General features: G+C 48.3%; 1 protein-coding gene across 8 annotated transcripts in view; it reads right to left on the bottom strand.

The window, feature by feature from the left end:
* The window catches only part of LOC137431868 (B-cadherin), a 129327-nt gene that overhangs the window by 5453 nt on the left and 101857 nt on the right, over positions 1 to 22017 (bottom strand). For all 8 annotated transcript variants that reach the window (XM_068123655.2, XM_068123657.2, XM_068123656.2 and 5 more), the window contains exons 13-15: positions 18263 to 18520; positions 15200 to 15354; positions 146 to 469 (exon numbers count right to left, since the gene is read on the bottom strand). In XM_068123655.2, coding sequence (XP_067979756.2) covers positions 146 to 469; positions 15200 to 15354; positions 18263 to 18520 — 737 coding nt within the window. The remainder of the gene's footprint in view (positions 1 to 145; positions 470 to 15199; positions 15355 to 18262; positions 18521 to 22017) is intronic.

Genomic DNA, 22017 nt, shown 5'->3' with positions numbered 1-22017 from the left:
CAGGGAAGAAAGTAGTAATGACAAATTGAGTTTGTTTTTAATCTGACCATGGGATGAATAAAATAAATACAAAGTATGTTAAAGTATGTGACAAGAGTAGGTCTGCCATACCTATTTAACAAAACCATGGCATATTCAAGCTTACCCCAAACATTTCTGTTGTCATGTTGGCAGCAGCACCAGGTATTGTGGTCCCCATGGTAACGATTTTCTCTGTAGCCCCTCCGGGTCCTCTGATCACCACTCCCGGACTAGAAACCATTCCGCTGGCTCCGGCCATTTCACTCCTTCGTGATTCAGATACTATCTCGTTGTGTGTGAAAGCAGACTGCTGCCCAAAGCTAACGGTTTCTCCGGCCCCGGATTTCGTAGCATTGGTCTGTTGCAAGCCCTTACTTTTCTCCAAACCACCAGCCGAAGTCTGGGACTTCAGTGTGTCAAAGCCATTGGGGGGCAGTGTTGCCATAGTCTGGGGGTTTGGTCACAGGCGGGTTGAAAAAGATTAAGGCAGATAAAAAATGGAAGAATAATTGCATATCAGGTGTGGTGGGTGAGCAAAGGAGGAAATATCACAAAAAGGAACTTTGTGTGGGGAGAGTGTTTGAGGCAGAAAATAAAAAGCCCCATTTTTATACACAACGTTGTGTACACATTGAATCTGGTTACGAGACATTGCTGAAGATGATTGGAAATGCTTTTCAAAAGGTAAAAACAGCCACGGTTCATATTCTCACCAAGATCATCTTTAGGCTTCGAGAAGCCCCATGAGCCGAATGTGAATTAAATTAGATGAAAACATGAACCTAAACGAGAACAGCGCTCGGAAGAGTGCATAGTCTCGCCTCATGTGCTCATTCTGAACAAAATACTATCGTTAACGGAACATGCTACTATTATGGCCCATATACCCATATCATGTCACATACAGTCACGTGAAAAAGTAAGTACACCCCATGTAAAGTTTTGACTTTTTCAACATATTTCAACATACAGCTATTTGATCTTCATTTCAACAATATTGATAGATAAAGGTGATATTGTAGCGACCCATGGGTCCCCCAAGCAAGACCGGCATCAGAATCTCCTTGCTCCAGCCGGTGACGTCACCGGCGGGGATCCACGGCGCCAGAGTGGCTGGTCACGTGACCGCCAAAGCGTGCCGCGCGTGCGGGTATAATCAGCTACACCTGTGGATCACGTGACCACCGAAGCACGCCTCGCTTGAGAGGCGTGGCTTTCGGTTTCGGTTTCGGTTTCGGGTTGTGCTTTATAATGCAGCCCGATAAACGGGCTTTTCAGTGTTCCCGAGTTGGTTTTACGAATAAACATCTTCTCGGACGAGTTTGTGCCTTGCCATCCTTTATTCGTATTCTGCTGGAGTCCGGACTCCTTCACTGGTGACCCCGAATTTGCAACACGGCAATGGACACCTCAGTGTCCCTCAAGCTGCCCACCTTCTGGGAAGCACATGCCGCCATCTGGTTCGCGCAGGCGGACTCCCAGTTCGCCCTGCGTGGCATCACGGAGGATGCCACCCGCTACCATTACGTGGTCACCGCACTCGGCTCCGCGACCGCCGCCCGCTGCCTGAGCTTCCTCCAGAACCCGCCTGCTGACGGCAAGTACGACGCCATCAAGGCACTTCTGCTGGGCGCATTCGCCCTTTCCCCGGCTGAGCGCGCACGACACCTGCTCGACCTACCTGAGCTCGGTGATACGCACCCGTCCGAGCGCATGGACTACATGCTCATGTTGCTCGGCGAGAACCCCTCGGATTTCCTGTTTCAGGAGCTCTTTCTTCGCCAGCTCTCGGCCCCGGTACGGGTCGCCCTGGCAGGTACGACCATCGTAAACCCCCGCAACCTCGCCAAGGAGGCCGACAAGATCGCTTCGGCAAGCCAGCTCGCCGGAGCGGCGAGCCAGCTCATCGGGGTGGCGGCCGGGAGCCTTCCCGCCCACCCGCCCGACGCCCGCGACACAGTCTCCTTCCCGGAGCCCGCCACGACTGGCAGCGGCGGCGCCGCGTCGCCCGGTCCCGACGCGTCGATCGGAGCCCCCGCCGGACCCGGCCTGGTGCTATTTCCATGCCAGGTTCGGGCGACAGGCCCGATCATGCCGACCCCTGTGCACGTTCGGCAAGTCGGGAAACGGGCGAGCCGGCGTTCCCTCCCAGCAATGAACGCCGGCCGTTCCGGAAACCTGCTGTTCATTGCAGACCGAGCGTCGGAGCGGCGCTTCCTCTGCGACACCGGCACCCAGCTGAGCGTCATTCCCGCTTCGGCGGAGGATAGGCGGGCCGCCGTCTGCGGCCCCCCATTGGTCGCGGCCAACGGCTCCGCCATCCGCACTTTCGGCCCACGCACCGTCGCCCTCCGCTTCGGCAGCCAGCTCTTTCACTGAGAGTTCGTGACGGCGGACATCCCCATGGCTTTGCTCGGGGCCGATTTCTTGTGCGCCCACGGGCTGCTGCTTGATGTGAAACGCCGGCGTCTCATCAACGCCGAGACTTTCAGCTCCCTGGCGTGCGCCTTGAGCCGGGCCGCACCCACCGAGTTTTCCTGTGCCCTCCCAATTGGCGGACGACTTCGCACGTCTCCTCGCGGAGTTCCCGGCCCTCACGCGCCCGACGTTTTCGGCCATCGCGGTGAGGCACGGCATCGAGCATCACATCCCCACTACGGGCCCGCCAGTGTACGCCCGGGCTCGCCGTCTCGACCCCGCCAAACTCGCCGTCGCCAAGGCCGAGTTCACGGCGCTGGAGCGCCTCGGCATCGTACGGCGCTCCGGCAGCGCCTGGGCCTCGCCGTTGCACATCGTCCCGAAGCCGGGGGATGGATGGCGGCCATGCGGTGACGACCGCCGCCTCAACGACACCACTACCCCCGACAGGTACCCCGTCCCACACATCCAGGATTTTTCCGCCCGGTTGGCGGGGCGGACCATTTTTTCTAAAGTGGACCTGATTCGGGGGTACCACCAGGTGCCCGGCCGACATTCCGAAGACGGCCGTGATCACACCTTTCGGCCTCTTCGAGTTACTCCAGATGCCCTTCGGCCTCAAAAACGTGGTGCAGGCGTTCCAGCGCCTGATGGACAGCGTGCTGCGCGACCTGCCGTTCCTCTTCACCTACCTGGACGACATCCTCGTCGCCAGCACGTCCAGAGCAGAGCACCTCCTCCACCTCCGGACGCTCTTCGGCTGCCTCAGCGAGCACGGCTTGATTGTCAACCCGGCCAAATGTCACTTTGGTGCGGCGACGATCGACTTTTTGGGCCACCGCATCACCCGGAACGGCGCTGTGCCGCTGCCGGCCAAAGTCGAGGCCATCACCGCTTTCCCGCGCCCCCGCTCCGTCAAGGCGCTGCAGGAGTTCCTCGGGATGGTGAACTTCTACCACCGCTTCATGCCCCGAGCGGCGCAACTCATGCAGCCCTTGTATGCCGCCCTCCGAGGCCAGCCGGCGAAGCACGATGTCGTCTGGTCCACGGACATGGACGCAGCTTTTGCCGGCGCGAAACGGGCCCTCGCCAAGGCCATGCTGCTGGCCCACCCGGTGCCCCATGCCCCCATCGCCCTCACCACGGACGCCTCTGACTACGCCGTGGGCGCGGTCCATGAACAATGGGTAAACGGGGCCTGGCAGCCGCTCGCGTTCTTCAGCCGGCAACTCCTGCCCAACGAGCTGAAGTACAGCACGTTCGACCGCGAGCTCCTCGGGCTGTACCTGGCCGTCCGCCATTTTCGCCACCTCCTGGAGGGCCGCCCATTCATGGCCTTTGTCGACCACAAGCCATTGATTTTCGCAATGGCCAAGGTCACGGAGCCGTGGTTGGCCCGCCAGCAGCGCCACCTCTCCGCCGTGTCGGAATACACCACGGACATCCGGCACGTCACCGGGAAAGACAACACCGTGGCCGACTGCCTTTCTCGGGCCGGCACCAACGCCGTCCACCTTGGCGTGGATTTCGCCCTGATGGCGACGGACCAGGCCACCGACGGCACGGTGCAGGCGCTCAGGGTGGCAGACACGGGCCTCCGCTTGGCTGACATCCCCTTCGCGGGCACGGTCATGCTTTGCGACGTCTCCCAGGGCCGACCGTGCCCCGTCGTGCCGGTCTCCTGGCGGCGCCGCATTTTCGCTTCCCTCCACGACCTCTCGCACCCAGGCCGGAAGGTGTCCCAGAAGCTGGTGTCGGCACGCTTCGTCTGGCATGGGTTGCGACCGGACGTCCGCGACTGGGCCAACGCCTGCTCAGCCTGCCAGCGGGCCAAGGTCCACCGTCACACCCTGGCTCCATTGGGTCCTTTCACCGTGCCCAAGTGGCATTTCGACCACGTCCACGTGGACCTGGTGGGTCCCCTGCCCCCATCGCGGGGGTTCCACCAGGTGGACAGGACCACCAGGTGGCCAGAGGCCGTGCCCCTCACCTCCACCACCACCGCCGACGTGGCGCAGGCATTCATCGCCACCTGGGTCGCGCGCTTCGGCGCACCGGCGGACATCTCGGCCGACCGCGGCCCACAGTTCACGTCCGAACTTTGGGGCGCGGTCGCCCGCTCGTTGGGAGTCACTCTGCACCGCACCACGGCCTACCACCCCCAAGCCAACGGGTTGTGTGAGCGGTTTCACTGCTCCATGAAGGCCGCACTCATGGCCGGCCTCCAGGACGATGGGTGGGCCGACGGGCTCCCGTGGGTCCTTTTGGGCCTCCGCACGGCCCCCAAGGAGGACCTCCAGGCGTCCACCGCCGAGCTGGTGTACGGCCAGACTCTCCGCGTCCCGGGCGAGTTCGTGCCCGACGCCACCAGCCCCTGGTCCGCCGCGCGCCAGCGCACGGACTTCCAGGAGGCCGCCCAACGTTTCACCCCGGTGCCAACGTCCCGCCACGGCGACCCCCACTCCTACGTCCCCCCAGCACTCCGCATGGCGGAGTACGTCTTTGTGCACCACGACGCACACCGGGGGCCGCTCCGGCCACCTTACGACGGACCCTTCCGGGTCCTACGCCGGGACAACAAGTCCTTCATCGTCAGCATCGGCGGCCGGGTGGACCGGATCTCGCTGGACCGCCTCAAACCGGCCCACATGGACGTCGGCCAGCCGCCACGGCTGGCTCTACCACCGCGGCGCGGCCGCCCTCCATTCACTACACCCCCCCCCCCCGACCATCCACCACCACACCGGACCCCCCCCCCCTCCCCACGACTGGCCAGGGGTCGTTTCAGTCGGGTCATCCGGGCCCCCCTCAGGTTGACCTCCCTGGACCAAGTCCATTCTGGGGGGCGTGTGTAGCGACCCATGGGTCCCCCAACCAAAACCGGCATCAGAATCTCCTTGCTCCAGCCGGTGACGTCACCGGCGGGGATCCACGGCGCCAGAGTGGCTGGTCACGTGACCACCAAAGCGTGCCACGCGTGCGGGTATAATCACCTACACCTGTGGATCACGTGACCACCGAAGCACGCCTCGCTTGAGAGGCGTGGCTTTCGGTTTCGGTTTCGGTTTCGGGTTGTGCTTTATAATGCAGCCCGATAAACGGGCTTTTCAGTGTTCCCGAGTTGGTTTTACGAATAAACATCTTCTCGGACGAGTTTGTGCCTTGCCATCCTTTATTCGTATTCTGCTGGAGTCCGGACTCCTTCAATATAATATAACAAATATCATGAAACATATACATTTTTTAGTCCATTGCATAATTTAAATAAACGTAAATGCAAATTTCGCAAGTGGAAAAAGTAAGTACACCCTTGGCTCTAATAGGTGGTATTGCCCCCTTTGGCAGAAACAACCTCAAGTAGGCGTTTCTTATAACTGCCTACCAGTCTCTGACATCGACTGGGAGAAGTTTTGCCCACTCCTCCATGCAGAATTATTTCAGCTGTGCGATGTTTGAGGGGTTTCTTGCATGCACAGCTCGTTTCAAATCCCCCCACAACATCTCGATGGGATTTAGATCCGGGCTTTGACTTGGCCATTCCAGAACCCTCCATTTCTTTCTTTTCAGCCATTCATTGGTGCATTTACTGGTATGTTTAGGGTCATTGTCATGTTGCAAGGTCCACCTTCGGTTGAGCTTCAACTCTCCGACAGATGGCCTCGCATTATCCTCGAGCACCCTCTGGTACAATGAAGAATTCATAGTGGATTCTATGACGGTGAGCTGCCCAGGCCCTGATGCAGCAAAGCTGGCCCCAAACCATAATATATTTCCACCACCATGCTTTACAGTTGGTATCAGGTTCTTGTCGTCAAATGCTGTCTTTGGTTTTCGCCAAACATGTCTTCTGGTACTGTGGCCAAATAGCTCCACCTTTGACTCATCTGTCCAGAGCACATTGTTCCAGAAGTGCTGGTCTTTGCCTAGGTGTTCATTCGCAAACTTTAGTCTTGCCCTGATGTTCTTTCTGGACAGCAAAGGTTTCCTCCTGGCACACCTCCCATGTAGATCAAATATTGTGCAGCCTCTTTCTAATGGTAGACTCGTGCACTTTGACATCAACAGTGGCAAGAGCGACCTGTAGGTCCCGTGATGACATTCTGGGGTTCTTAGAGACTTCTTTCAGTATCTTGCGGTCTGCTCTCAGGCTGAACTTGCTGGGGCGGCCTGGCCTGAATAAGTTGGCAGTTGTTTGGAATCTTCTCCACTTGAAGATGATCTTCCGGACAGTCGAATGATTGATTTCAAATTGTTTGGAGATCTTTTTAAATCCCTTCCCAGACTCGTAGGCATCTATAACCTTCTTTCTGAAGGCCTCAGATAGCTCTTTTGATCTAGGCATGGTGACGCCGCACACTTCAACAACAAAGAGCAAACCAAACGAAATGTCTGAGGTTTAAATAAGACAGGTTCCCCCAAGATCCTCTCCAACGATGTTCTAATCATTTGCACCTGAGCTGGTGCACCTCATTCTAATTTTAGGTATTTGAAGTAGTGATAAATGTAGGGGTGTACTTACTTTTTACACATGCGATATTTGCATTTATGTTTATTTCAATTATACAATGGACTACAAAATGTAAATGTTTCATGATATTTGTTATATTATATCACCTTTGTCTATCAATATTGTTGAAATGAAGATCAAATACCTGGATGTTGAAATATGTTGAAAAGGTCAAAATTTACATGGCGTGTAATTACTTTTTCACGTGACTGTATATTGCCTTTATCTGTAGCTTTATTGATTATTAGGATATCTAACAACCATTTTTGGGCACATTAGGGCTTAGTTGTGTCAACGAAGGAGAATATGAAAAAATTTCAACCTGTACATTCTCCATGGCTAGTCGATCATATATGTATATATTATATATATATAAAGACTTGGCATTTAATATGGAATTTTTTTTTTCTTGACTTGGGTTTACTTTCTTAACTCAGTATATCAATCTGGTGAGTTTCTTTTACACTTTGGTGATTTATTTGTTGAAAGAACCACGTCACTGATTGTCTGTCGCAGCAAGAAGTCAACAACAGGCTTATATCACAGGTGGCGTGGCAAAATGTACGGACAGGTGCATTTGATGATTGGCTTCACAGTCGGGTATACAAGGGTTGTTGCGTTCTGTATTAGTGGAAAACAACTGCTGCACGTCTCCAAAAGTTATTGCCGCTTCCTCTGGAGATGGTCCGTCAGCTCGACAATGCTGTTTGCCATGGAGTGGTGGCTTTACGAAATTACGGCATGAAACAGCGTGCTATTGCTCGGCAGTATGGCATCACTCAAGGTCAGGTGTCAAAGATCCCGAAATGAAATGCGCAGAGGGGTGTCCCTACTCCAATACTGAGGCCAGGACGTCCCCGCAGAACCACAAGGAGGGATGATCGCCAGCTGCACCGGATAGTCCGCAATGGCTGTACCAAGTCAGCTAATCAGCTTAGGGCTGAGTGGCAGCAACTGACAAATGTGCCTGTATCCAGAAGGCTAGTCAACCAACGACTGGTTCAAGCAGGCTATCATGCCAGGTGTCCCCTGAGAAAGCCAGGCCTGACCAGACAACACCGCCAGCGCCGATTGCAGTGGGCCAGAGAGCACCGTCAATGGCAGCCAGGACACTGGAATCACGTGATCTTCAGTGACGAGTCTAGATTTCTGGTCTATCGTCAAGATGGCCGCGTCCGAGTGCGCAGACAAGTGCATGAAGCCTACATCAAAGATTGTATAGTGCCAAGAGTCCAAGCTGGAGGTGGTGGGGTGACCGTTTAGGCTGATTTTCATGCAAGGGGGCAAAACTGAACTGGTTGTTCTGAATGGAAACCTGAACCAGTTCAAGTACAGGGCCATTCTGGAAGAAACATTGCTTCCATTTGCTCGTGCAGCCTTTCGAGGAAACTTTGTCTTCCAAGATGACAATGCACGGCCTCATCGTGCTCGCATGATCCAACACTTTCTTGCTGACCGTGGTGTAGAGCATATGGAGTGGCCTGCCATGTCCCCAGATATGAATCCGATAGAGAACTTGTGGGCAGAATTAACGCGTCAAATCGACCACTTGGACCAGCAGCCGACCTCTGTGCGTGAATTGCAGCAGGCTATTGTCACTGCATGGCAAGCGATTCCTGTACAAACCTTGGCAAATCTAGTGAACAGCATGCCTCAACGTGTACGTGCTCTCCTGAATGCTCGTGGGGGTTACACGAAGTACTGAACTGTAATTTTACTGTCCGTAATCCCAGTCGTAATTTAACTTTTGTTTTTGTTGAAAAAAAATTGGGCTAATGTGCAAAATAAAGAGATACTTCTGGAAAACGTACAGAAGTTTAACACAGTACTGTCCATGAATTGAGTTCGATATCAGTTTACATCACTTTCAAGGATCAATTTATTTGTTTCGAAATGTCAAATGTGGTTTTTGTTTCTTTTGAAGGTCACATTAACAAAATCTAGAATAATTTCAACATAATTCCAATGAACTTTTGGTTCTAAGACATCTTGAAAAGTAAGTTCACCCCCACAAAAAAAATATTCCATATTATATATATATATATATATATATATATATATATATATATATGTGGTGCTTCAGGTCCCCCCCACCCCCCCCCCCGCCTTTGTGCCCCCCCCCTCCCCTTTGTTTTCCATTATTGTTTGACCTATTATCAAGTATGACCAACCATATGCTTTGTTTTAATTGATTGCTGTATCCTTTTAATACTATTATTCATTTTTATCCTGATAAGGAATTATCCCTTACTCTGTGAAAGAAACCAGCGGTATCTTTCTAGCCTCTATCAGAATTTTGGTATGTGGGACCTGAGATCCTCCTCCCAGTATTATGCTAATAATGTTGCTCAATTAACAAAATATAACCAATTTATATGTGTTGCTTTGCTTAAACTTATATTTCCTGTTAAGAAGTTAAGTTACTGTGCTGGCATATTCTCTTTATTGTTCCTGCTCTAACTGTGGCTCTATTGTATAAAGTTACCAGCCGTTACCACTCAATCAGATGAATACCGACACTTTTACGATCGGCTATCCTTATCTTCATGTGCTTTTCCTGACCTTCAACAAATGTTTATCCAAACTATGGACATGTGTTCATCTGGGCATAAGCCAGGCATGGTCTTCAGTTAAAACCCTTTTTTCCTTACTGAACAAAGGGTGAGATCAAAGAGTGAGCCGCTGAGTCACCCTTTATCTTTCAATTGTGATCGCTATATAAAGCAAAACCCTGTTCAGCTATTTCAGAGCATCTTGTTGGAGCGTTGGTCATTTTGTGGGCTTCTGTCCGACGTGTTTTGCTCTCCACAAGCTTGTGTGTGTTTGACGATTCAAATAAATATATCAGTTGTTCCTTCTCTCAGTCATGAGTCTTGAGTCCTAAATCAACGGATCCGTCAAATGGCGAGCCAGGCAGGAGTCAGCTCGGGCAGACTCGGGACGTGGCTCCAGGCGCAAGTGAGTGGAAAAAAACACCAGCTGGTTTGATCGGACCGGGTGAGGTGAGCCTTGGGGTTTTTTTTGTTATAGACTGGGATTTTAGGCTAAATTGGAACCCACTCGGTCGCCCAGGTGTCGTTTGCCCGTTCCCTGCTCGAGCCTGATCCTCGAACAAAATTTAAGAACGAGCCGTTTTGGGGCTCCGGAGCAACTGACTGTTTATGGATTCGTTGGGGTAATGTTACGGGACAGGGGAGTAAGGTGCCCCAAGAGGGCGCCGAGGATAGGGAATAGATTGGTTTCGTAAAGTAAGGTTAGAAGCGTCATCAGGACGCCGGCAAAGTAAGGTACGGTTAGCATATAAAGGGAGCATATATGCGGGAGAGATCTCTGATTAGGCGGCTATATGCGGGAGAGATCTCTCGGGAATAAGGAGTAAGGTTACCTGGTTACCTGGACAGGTAAGAGGAGTTAGGCTAGAGAGCTGTGAGGCGGGCGAACCTCTTCGAAGTTAGGTTAGAGGGCTGTGAGGCGGGCGAGCCTCTCGGAGTTAGGTTAGAAATCTGTGAAGGCAGGGTGAGCCTGTCAGAAATATCCCAGCATTTTTATTGGAAAATCTTTAGTTGGTGGAGGGAGGCGGCTGTGAGGCGGGCGAGCCTCTCGGCTCTCGATGGCCTGAGGAAGCAGGCAAACTAATTGCAAATTGCAGGTGCAGGATGAGGTGGGATTAATTGGGAAGATTGAGGTGATTAAGGAAATAAGATAGGTAGGTAAGCCAACGCGCGACTAATGCCGCTCGTTGAAGATCAAGACCCCGTGGAAGGGTTAGGTAGATCAAACCCCTACCCTCCAAGCCCTAAGCTCTGTCCCGGGGCTTCAGGCAACACCCCCCCCTGCGCAGCGAGCCCCCCCTGCTCCCCCCCCTGCCTCACCCTTCTCACCCCAACTCACCCCGTCCCAAAATCCCTTTTTCCTTTGAATGAAGTGAGACGTATATGAATGAATGGGGATTGTTGCACAAGATGCTCTGACTGTACGTGGTTAGTGTCAAGTTGGTCGGATATAAGGAAACGCATAAAATGTGAGCCGGTTTGTCAGTCACGTGGTATGATTCAAATACGTTGCATCGGGAGACATGGGAGTTTTGTCTGGGAGTTTCAGTTGGGAGGTGCATGGTTGGAGTCGATCCGGTGTTCGCGCGATGTCTGGGAGACTCACACGCTGGTATATGAATGAATGAATGAGTAGATGTATTTGCGGATGTCTGTCATAGAAGTGTGTATTCATGTTCATTGTGTGTCATTGGGTAAGGATGTGCCCCGCACGGTGGAAGGACCGTGAATGGTTGATGCAATTAACGATTATATTGTGTATTGGCAACTTCTGTATTGTATGTGTGGAGTATATACCTGAGGCAGCTCACCTTTAGGATGATGTTATGTCACATTTTGATGATGATGATGGCTGGAGGGTTCGTGTCTTCGTGATCACGTGTACTGTGTGCGGTGTATAGGCTATAGCACTGGTACCTCACTATTATTTTATTTTTTTATAAATGTAACAATGAAAAACAAGGCATTTCCCGAGACATGATATTTCTGCTGATATTATTTGATGCCACATAACATTATCACGCATAACGCCGACACGTCATTGAGTGCATTTTGGGTCAGAGGGTCAGATATCCTGTTTTTTTGCGATGATTACGAGCTAGGGATGAGTTAATGACCAGATTCGGTGTTATGGAATGATGTAAAGAAAAAACTCAGATGGTGGCAGCGTCAGTTTTGACAGCTGACTGTTTTGACAGCTTGTCATATATATATCTGCATGTTATATATAGATACAAAGATACAAATATAGATATATATAACATATATATATCTATATATAAAGATATATATATATATACAAAGGACTTTTTAAGATACTTTGGACAACTTAAGACCATTTGGACACGTTTGTCCCCCTTTTGCGATTTCATCCATAGACACCTTTAGACCGCATTTGGCCCTTTTAAAAGCCTTGATCCTTTAAATACTTTAGTCCCCTTTATGACCCTAAAAACACTTTAGACGCCTTAAATGTTTCGAAAACATTCCTCCCAAAATCGATTTTGATGAACTTTTCCGTGCACTATTTGTGTCGTATCACAAGTTGCAATGATGAATATAAACTGATATCTCAAAGCGAAGCCGATGTTGCTGAAAGGAAATTGCTGGAGGCAAAGCTGTGGGGAATATAGCGAAACTGATATTGCAGATATTGGTGTAAAACTGATATTGAGGGGGGGGGGGGGGGGGGGGTCGGAAGCTGAATAAACGCTGTGGAGAGGGATAGGTGCCAGGAGGTGGTCGGTGGGTATGGAAAGAACTTTGGTGATCTTCCATCAGGTGGTAGGCCCAAAACATGCCTAAACCCGTTTCCCAGCTGAGCTTTCATAATATCACCTTAAATCCCGAGCAGTACTTCAGAGGTACAACAAGCATGGATTGGAAATCTTAGCTAATAGAATGGAACAAGGTTGTCGAGGTTACCAGCTGCACCCATTGTGACATTTGCTCACTGAATATTTATACTGAATTCCCGTTTCTACCAATACACACTCCAAAGGAAATTGTTCATTTCACGTCAAACATCTACGAACCCCCGTCATTGACGGGTACCTTTGCTAGTATATTATATATGGAGTTTCGCATCGATCTGTTAAGTGGTTCTGGAGAAGGTTTTTTATAATTATATTTTCAATCCAACATGGCCGCCAGACCATGTGACCAATGATGTCATGAATTTAATTATCCACTCACATGGATAGTAGATCAGGTATATTAAGTTTCAGATTTTTCAGACAAGGATTTCGATTCAACCAACCGTAATTAATTGTTGCAGTTTTCCATTCCGTGCACTGGAAGGTTTTCACATTTTTAGCTCCGCCCACTGCCGCCATGATGGTTTACCAGTCGTTACATTATACACAGATGTAAATACATTCTTTCAGACACCAATATTTGCCAGAGACAAAATTGTGAGTTCGACATTCTTGGGATTTTTGCATGAGGAAAAGTTTCTTTTGATTCTAATATATTTTATGGCCTGGCTTAAACGCAACATACAGATGGTTGTGTAAGCAAGACTGCTCAGTTGTAACAGTGGCTCTTGCAAACACACGGAAATCACGACAATCATTACTTTCCAAAAGAGGAGTTTGTGAGGAAGTACATTTGCATTGCAAAATCCCTGACTTCAGTGGATTGTTGGCATGACCTGTGACGGCCATCGTTACGACTGACCCCAGTCTCTCCTTTCGCCGAGACACTTTCGCCTAAAACAGAGTACATACCCGTGTTGGTATTCTGCGTGAGCACCTGTATTGGATTAATGATTGCTTTTGCAGGAACTATTGGGTAAATAAATTGAAGATTTTTCTGCCATTATGCTTAACATGAACGGGTTCCTGTAAGAACATCCATCCAAGGAACAACAGCCCTAACAGGATGGTTCGGAGGTAGTGTAATACCTTTGTGCTTTTTAGTAGGCATGATCGAAGCTCGTGGAAGAGCGAGAGCAGAATGTAGGGGAACAAAATGGAAAGGGGAAAACACTAACAGCAGAGCAGAAGTGAGAGTGAGATGAAGGAGAGGGGGAGAAGGACCCATGGGGGTGAATAAGCTGCACACAAACTGAATGAAACAGAGAAGAGGAAGGGGAAATAGGGGATGAAACAGAAAAAAGGGGATGAAACAGAAAAAGGGGGTGAAAAAAAACTGACAACTAGCAAAAGAAAAAGGTGAGAGAGAGAGATGAGGAAAAATCCCAATAACCTAGGAAAAAGGAGTTATTGGGAATGGGTTTATTTGGAGTAGAAGAGATCAGAGTGTATGGATGGGAGGTGACCTGAGGTTGTGGTGAGCAGGTGTCTTCAACCCCTGAAGGGAAGAATGGGCCTGAACAGACTGGGGAAGTTGGTTCCACAGGTGAACGAAAAGAAGAACAAATGAGTGCAGGTGAGCAGTAAGCCTGGATTTTGGACAGTCAAGAAGAACATGGTTACTGGCATACAGTGTGCACCCTACAGAAACCTGGGAGAAGCCGAGCCAAGAGAGGGCAGAAGGTGCAAGACCAAAAAGGAGGCAGTAGAATACAGAGAGGCCACCAACTTGTTTGCGATGTGAAAATAAGAGACCGAGACACTCAACTTCATCGTGAAATATCCCAATGATTTTGAGAGCCTTGCTTCGCACGGCATCAAGAAGGACAAAGTATGAGGCAGGGGTGCCAGCCAAAAGGGGAGAACATTACTCCATCAACATGTGAACGAAGGCCTTGTATTCACTGATGGGCTTGACCCTCCTCAGCCCAACTATAAAACTTTCGGATTGGCGCTTCACGGGGATGGTGATGCATCAGTGAATATCCCGCCCCTCGGACAGACATTAAGCCAGGAACCCTTCTGCTTGCATTAGTTGGTGGACATTACAAAATCATACGGTATCTTTCAACAAGAGTAGGTGAGTTAGTGCCGGCATCTTTGCCATATTCAAAAATTGCTGATGTAACCTACAGGGTGCAATGCATCAGCATCACAGCTACACTCGCGAGCAAGAGTATTAAAAGCAGCCAAGTGTTGCATATGAGAAAAAGATGAAGAAGAGAATAATCACTACATTCTCTCACACACACACACACACACACACACACACACACACACACACACACACACACACACACAGACACATACAGACACACGCACACACACGCACACACACACACACACACACATACACACACACACACACACAGACACATACAGACACACACACACACAGACACACACACAGACACATATACACACACACACACACACACACACACAGACACATACAGACACACACACACACACACAGACACATACACACACAGAGGAGTGGGTCACAGACACACGGAGGGGTGGGTCGCAGACACACGTGGGGGTGGGTCACACATACACACATACACACACACACATACACACACAGAGGAGTGGGTCACACACACATGGAGGAGTCGGTCACACACACACATGGAGGAGTGGGTCACACACACACACACACACACACACACACACACACACACACACACACACACACCTTGGACTTAGTTACCATACCCCTCGTACAGTACCAAGTAATCCATGCCTCAGATCCAGTTTTCATTGTGAAACAAAACAAAGTGAGTTTGCACGCATTTAAAAAGAACTCTGGTGGGAACGAATTCACAAAAACGGGAATTTCTGAAGAGTACCATATTATACTCAGTTCCTCTTCAACCACTGACCTCCCCGGCTCCTTCATCATGGTACTGGATCAGTGAGCCTTTGCCAGAACCATCTACAGTTGAAAACACCGGAAGCTTAGCTCCCCAGCCTTTTCCACCACCAGCACCACCAGCACCACCACAGCAGAACTTGTACGTCAGCATCATGAGAAAGGCTGGCGGAACAAATGTACATGTACAGACACAGTGTTGTTACAAGTAATTATTTTTGGACTTCCACTCCTATGTTTTTCCACTACAGAATAGCAATAGTTCATATATGGACAATTCAGGTGCCAACACCTTTGTAGGTTTTGATTTCTCCAGTCAGGTGTCAGGACTGGCACGTCAGTCGAGAAGTATGCACAATCACCTCTGAGCTGTCTAGCCTGGATTCAAACCTCGACCCAGTTATAAGCTGTCAGCCCGGTGTTTCACATGCACGGACAACTATCGGGGACGCCTCTTCACGGTGGTTGTACCCCCAATGCAATTTGGGGCTAAATATTCCCAATTCTTCTCTGCTGTCCAGATTCCTCAGGACAGCGCGGTCACGATCGAAGTGCTGATCAGTCCCCATGGACCGGCCCTTTCCTCTTGATCTGTCTCTTTTCTCTTTTTCCTCTCCTCCCCTCTTCTCTTCTCCCCTCTTCTCTTCTCTTCTTCTCCCCTCTTCTCTTCTCCTCCCCTCTTCTCTTCTTCTCCCCTCTTCTCTTCTCTTCTTCTCCCCTCTTCTCTTCTCCTCCCCTCTTCTCTTCTCCTCCCCTCTTCTCTTCTCCTCGCTTCTCTTCTCCTCCCCTCTTCTCTTCTCCTCGCTTCTCTTCTCCTCCCCTCTTCTCCTCCCCTCTTCTCCTCCCCTCTTCTCCTCCCCTCTTCTCTCCCTCTCCTCTCCTGCTCTCCTCTTCCCCTCTCATCCTCTCCTCTCATCTTCTCTTCTCTCATCCTCTCCTCTTCTCTCTTCTCCAACTCTGTCGTGGCCCTGACTTTGTGAAGGTGGGGGTACACCATCCTGTTTGTGGGAGATCTCAGGGTGGCTCCTGCGAGATCGATCAGCTGTCTCCGTGTTGCAGGATTGTCAGAGAGAACCGTCTTGGGCTATACAACAACAACAACAACATGCATGGCATTCCTAATTCCTGCCCTAACCTATAGAGGGGATAGAGCATCAGCATCACAGCCAACCACCCCCCCCCCCCCCCCCTAACAAAATTGGGTTTTACTTAAAATGCCTATGACGGCCCACTTTATAACTGCTGACAATTTTGACCGGGTTCCAATCTGCCCTGCTTTGATACAACCCCAATTTGATCAGACAGGTGACCCATGAAATCCTCTTTATAAAACTAAATTCAGAATTGGATTTTTTATTTTATTTTAAATATGAGGGGTCCTCCGTCGATGTGTCTTTTGGGTCCTCTAGATCTTTTGGGTCTTGATCCACAGCTCGATGGAATAGTGCAGTCCTCTTTGGCCTAGCACCTCCTCCCTCACACCAAGCCCTTCTTCATGCTGTGAAGGCCATGGCCCTCATATTCATTGTAATCTTCCACGCTGAGTCTGGACCTGTTACTCTCGCATCAAAGACAGGTTGTTCGCGTCTGTTTTCAATCACCACCTTTTTGTCTCGCATCCTCTGCCCTTTCCTTGCTCTGTCTGCCCTACTGTCCTACCCAAAACCCCCCCGCCCTCCAAAGTTTTTGCATGGTTCATACGGTCTTCCAGCAACCCACTTCTGGTGAAACTCCCAAAATCCAGGCTCACTGCTCACCTCTACTCATGTGTTCCTCTTTCCTCTCATTTGTTGCACCAACTTCCTCTGTCTGTTCAATCCCATTATTCCCTCCAGGACTTCAGCATGGCTGTTCACTACCACCTCAGGTCGTCCTCCATCGATGCTCGTTATCTTTTCTACCTTCATTAACCTTCACCAAGCAATCACTTCCTTTCAATGTTATTGTATTTTCTGACCTCTCTCTCTCTCCTTTTCGTTTTTTTGTTCCTTTTTTGTGTCATCCGAGGTTTTCCTCAGGTTTTTTTTTTCATCCTAGGTCTCCTCGGGTTTAGCCTGGTGTTGGCTTAGCGGTTAGGGTGCCAGCTTGGGATCCTGGGTTCGAATCCCAGTCGATCGCTGAATTAACACCAGGGGGGTTGATTCAGCCTGTCATCCTTCCGAGGTCGGCAAATCGAGTACCAGTTCACTTCACTGGTACTGGGTTGGCAGCATGTAGGGCGTCCGGCCGTAAAACATTGCTTCAAAAAGGGGACCACGATGCCCAAAAAAGGCCGACCCTCACTCTGCGGGGAAAAATGGTCTCTAAAGGTGGTTCCTGCTCCTCAGGTTTAGGTTTAGGTTTTCCATGCGGCATTCTTGTGTTTGAGTGTCATGTCATGAGGAGAACCCTAGTGTTGGGCTAGCGGCTAGGGTGCCGGCTTAGGATCCTAGGATCCTGGGTTCGAATCCCGGTCGATCGCTGAATTAACGCCAGGGGGGTTGACTCAGCTTGTCATCCTTCCGAGGTCGGCTAATTGAGTACCAGTTCACTGGTAATTCCCTGTTTGTCGCTAAAGGCGGCAAAAAGGGTTGGCGTCAGGAAGGGCATCCGGCCGTAAAACATTGCTTCAAAAAGGGGACCAAAAAACAACAACCACGGTTCCCGAAAAAGGCCAACCCCCGCTTGCGGGGAAAAATGGCCTCTAAAGGTGGTTATTTTTGTTTTTATATATTCTTGTGTTTGAGCTTGCATCCAGCTTGGTTACCCAAATCCTCCTCCTCTGTTTGACCTCATTCTTCCTCATGCTCCTTCTTCCTCCAAGTATCCCTCTACCATGCTGTTGGTGTGTATGTCCACTAACATAACTCCTTGTTCGTTATGTTCTGTACTGTGTTATAGCTCTTCCTCGAGCCACAATTTTGAAAAATAAAAATAAATTAAAATATTGAGAAGAAAAATTGATCGTACAGTAGTTATACACTCTACTTTATAAACATGACCATTTTGTTATTGTTACATGCATAAAGAAGAATAAAATACATGAGGTCACATTCTAATATTATTTGCTGAATTAGAAAAGGAACTTGCATACCAAGAAGGGGCAACAGTAGCAGTGACAGCAGGATAGCAGCAAGTGCTCCACCACTAAGTCCCATGGCACCAGCATCTTTTATTTGTGCCTCGGTGGGTAGTGGCTTTAAGCACCTATTGAGCTGATCGTCACATTTGCAAACAGTCACATTCAGGATCTTGGTGGTCGTCTTTCCCCCACGATCTGTAATGCTAACCGGCACATGGTGAACTCTTACTGGAGCCTTACCCTTCCTGTAGGCCAGGAAGGCTGTGTCACCTATGGAAAGGCAGGTAATGGGAAACAAAATGGATGGAGGGAGGTAAACATAGGTTGGTTAAGCATTCTGCTTGAAGGTGGAGGAGGAAATACCATGCATGTACAAATTAGATGGATACGGCATGTGACAGGCACATGAAGGATTGGTGAATGATAAACGATACCAAATGAAATCAAGCTAACTATTCATTGATGTGGCACTGCACACTTGTGAGTACAACAAAACCACAAAATCTCTCCCAAAAGATTCTATCCATAATGAGAGGTCATATTTTCAGTCATATCAAAATGTGGTCCCAATAAAAAATAACAATTATAAAGCATCTGAAAACACAAAGCCCATCCACATATCTAATTTGTATTCAGACTTCTTTCATATGCTAAACATGATAAAGAAGCTATTTAAAAAAAAATTAAAAAAAATTTTTTTTTTTATGCAACCTTGACCTTTGACCTTTTGATCAAAAAAAATCAGCTTCTCGCTTTTGATTGGTAAACCGATTCTGTGACAACATACAAATTATGAAAATTTCAGGTCAATTGGATTAATATTGACGATTTTATGTGATGTTGACCTTTAACCTTTTGGCCAAATTATTCATTTCTCATCTCCATATTCTAATAATAAAGTTATGTTGAAAATTTGATGACAAGGTTCAAATGGTAAATTACAATTTCAGGTCAATTGGATAAAAACTGATGATTTTAGGTGACACGGACCTTTGACATTTCGCCAAAATTAATGTGTGCCCCAACAACTCTTATGACAATGAGCCAAGTTTCAAATATTTTCCATGGAGCAGTTTCGGAGATATAGAAGTCCAAAGTTTTGCCATTTTTCCAAGATGGTGCCTGTACCACATGAACTATGACATCATAATTATAATTTTAAAATTCCACACGAGCTGACGCATACTCTAGAGATATTGTTTTTGTCAATCGGACTAATGATTGCATAGAATATGAATTTAATAGGCAACAAACCCGCAAAGATCCGCAAACATCATACGGAATAATAATAAATAATCTGAACAAAAACAATAGTTGTCCTTCCTAGAAGGATTGGATCCCTAATATTGTCCATTCAATTCAATATGGCTGCCACACCATGTGACCTATGACGTTTTCGTGAACACCCTTATTTCCCCAATGCTTGTGGATTACTGGACAACAAAGATTTTGCTACTGGGGTAGAAACATATGTTCCAGACTAAATCGAGTTTGCCGATTCTGAATCTGAAGTCAGAATTTTCTCAGCACGTCAGGATTTTGAGTTCTACATATGTTCCAATCACAGTAGCTTACCCTGGTGGGTGATTATGAGTGATCATAAATTATTATTTTTTGCATTTTTTGTTTCAATTATAGCAATACAACTGTTGTAGAATATTATATCTCATAAAAAGAGCTTTAGAATGCACTTTAAGTTATTAATAATGGATGAAAACTGACCAAGCTATGGATTTTCAAGTAAAATTTTCCACGCAGCATTACAATTTTGCGTGCCACTTCCGTGCTGAAATAAGTTAATAACTTGATACTAAAATGTTTAAATGCAATGTATATATTTTAAGAATGTATCAAGTTTGGAATTAATATCACTAGCATGACTCGGCGTGCTCCGCGCACCTCACCACACGTCGTTTCAGAGGGGTAGGCATCTTTAACCATTTCGGTGTCTTTTGGGTTCCATGGTGTTTTGGGTCTTCAGGGCCATTTGGGTCTTCTGGATCCTCTGGGCCTTTCAGGGTATTTTGGGTTTTTGAGGTGCTTTGGGTCTTCAGGGTCTTTTGGGTCTTTGGTGTCTTCAGAGGCTTTTGGGTCTTAAGGGTCTTTGGTGTCTTCAGGGGCTTTTGGGTCTTAAGGTTCTTTTGGTTCTTCTTGGTCTTTGAGGGTCTTCGGGGTCTTTTTGGTCTTCGTGGTCTTTTGGGTCTTCAGGGTGTTTTGGGTCTACGGGGTGTTTTGGGTCATCGGGGGGGTTTGTGTCTTCGGGGGGTTTTGGGTCTTCAGGGTGTTTTGGGTCTTCGGGGTGTTTTGGGTCTTCGGGGTGTTTTGGGTCTTCGGGGTGTTTTGGGTCTTCGGGGTGTTTTGGGTCTTCGGGATGTTTTGGGTCTTCGGGGTGTTTTGGGTCTTCGGGGTGTTTTGGGTCTTTGGGGTGTTTTGGGTCTTTGGGGTGTTTGGGGTCTTCACGGGTCTTGGTGGTCTGAAGGGTCTTGGGGGAATTAAAGGGTCATCAAAGGTCTGAGGGGTCTCAGCAGTCTCAACGCAATTAAGAGAGTTAATTAAGAGGGTGGTAATTTTATTTGAAGAAGAAGAAGACGTTTTCGTCACATATAAACATACATACATACATACATACATACATACATACATACATACATACATACATACATACATACCGAACCATATACGTTTGCTCTATTATAATAAGATTTCGGTCTTCGGGGTATTTTGGGTATTCAGGGTCTTTTGGGTCTTTGGGGTGTTTTGGGTGTTTGGGGTGTTTTGGGTATTTGGGGTGTTTTGGGTCTTTGGGGAGTTTTGGGTCTTTGGGGTGTTTTGGGTCTTTGAGGTGTTTTGGGTCTTTGGGGGTCTTGGTGGTCTGAAGGATCTTGGGGGTATTAAAGGGCCATCAAAGGTCTGAGGGTCTCAGCAGTCTTAACGCAATTAAGAGAGTTAATTAAGAGGGTGGTAATTTTATTTGAAGAAGAAGAAGACGTTTTTGTCACATACATACATACATACATACATACATACATACATACATACATACATACATACATACATAGCGAACCATATACGTTTGCTCTATTATAATAAAATATAATAAGATCCTAATAGTATCTATATATTTTCAGGTTGTAACCTAATAGATTTTTCTGTATATTTTCAGGTGAGGCATATGTTACTACAGGCATCGTGAATAGGCGAGGATGTGTGAATCACCCTGATAACTTTTGTTATATCTGTGGGAAATACATTCCACGTAACCAGTGCAAGAACCTTACCAAGAGGGTGAAAGCTGCTCACAAGTATTATATTGAATGTAAAGTTGGAGACCAAGACAAGAGCTGGGCACCTCATGTGTGCTGCACCGTGTGTAACTCGGGGCTTGCGCAGTGGTCGAGTGGCAAAAGGGAGGGAATGCCTTTTTCTGTGCCAATGATATGGAGTGAGCCAACGAATCACCACTCTGACTGCTACTTTTGTATGACAAATATTGCTGTTTCTCAACGAAAAATAAGTCGTAAATTGTATATCCAGATTGTAAATCTGCTCTGTAGCTGGTCAACCATGACTTGGATTCTCCTGTGCCAGTTCCACAAGAAGCTGCTGCAGATGAAAATGATGACTACTCTGAGGATGCTATGGGTGATATGGATGAACTGTACAAACCTGAGTTTGAAGAAAAGAAGCCACACTTCCTAAATCAAGGAGATTTAAACGATCTGGTGAGAGATCTTTCATTGTCAAAGGAGAAGGCTGAAGTGTTGGGC

Source organism: Myxine glutinosa, chromosome 7, assembly GCF_964187855.1.
Source record: "Myxine glutinosa chromosome 7, kmMyxGlut1.1, whole genome shotgun sequence".
NCBI classification, from domain to species: Eukaryota; Metazoa; Chordata; class Myxini; order Myxiniformes; family Myxinidae; genus Myxine; species Myxine glutinosa.
This window is presented reverse-complemented; position numbering and strand designations above follow the sequence as displayed.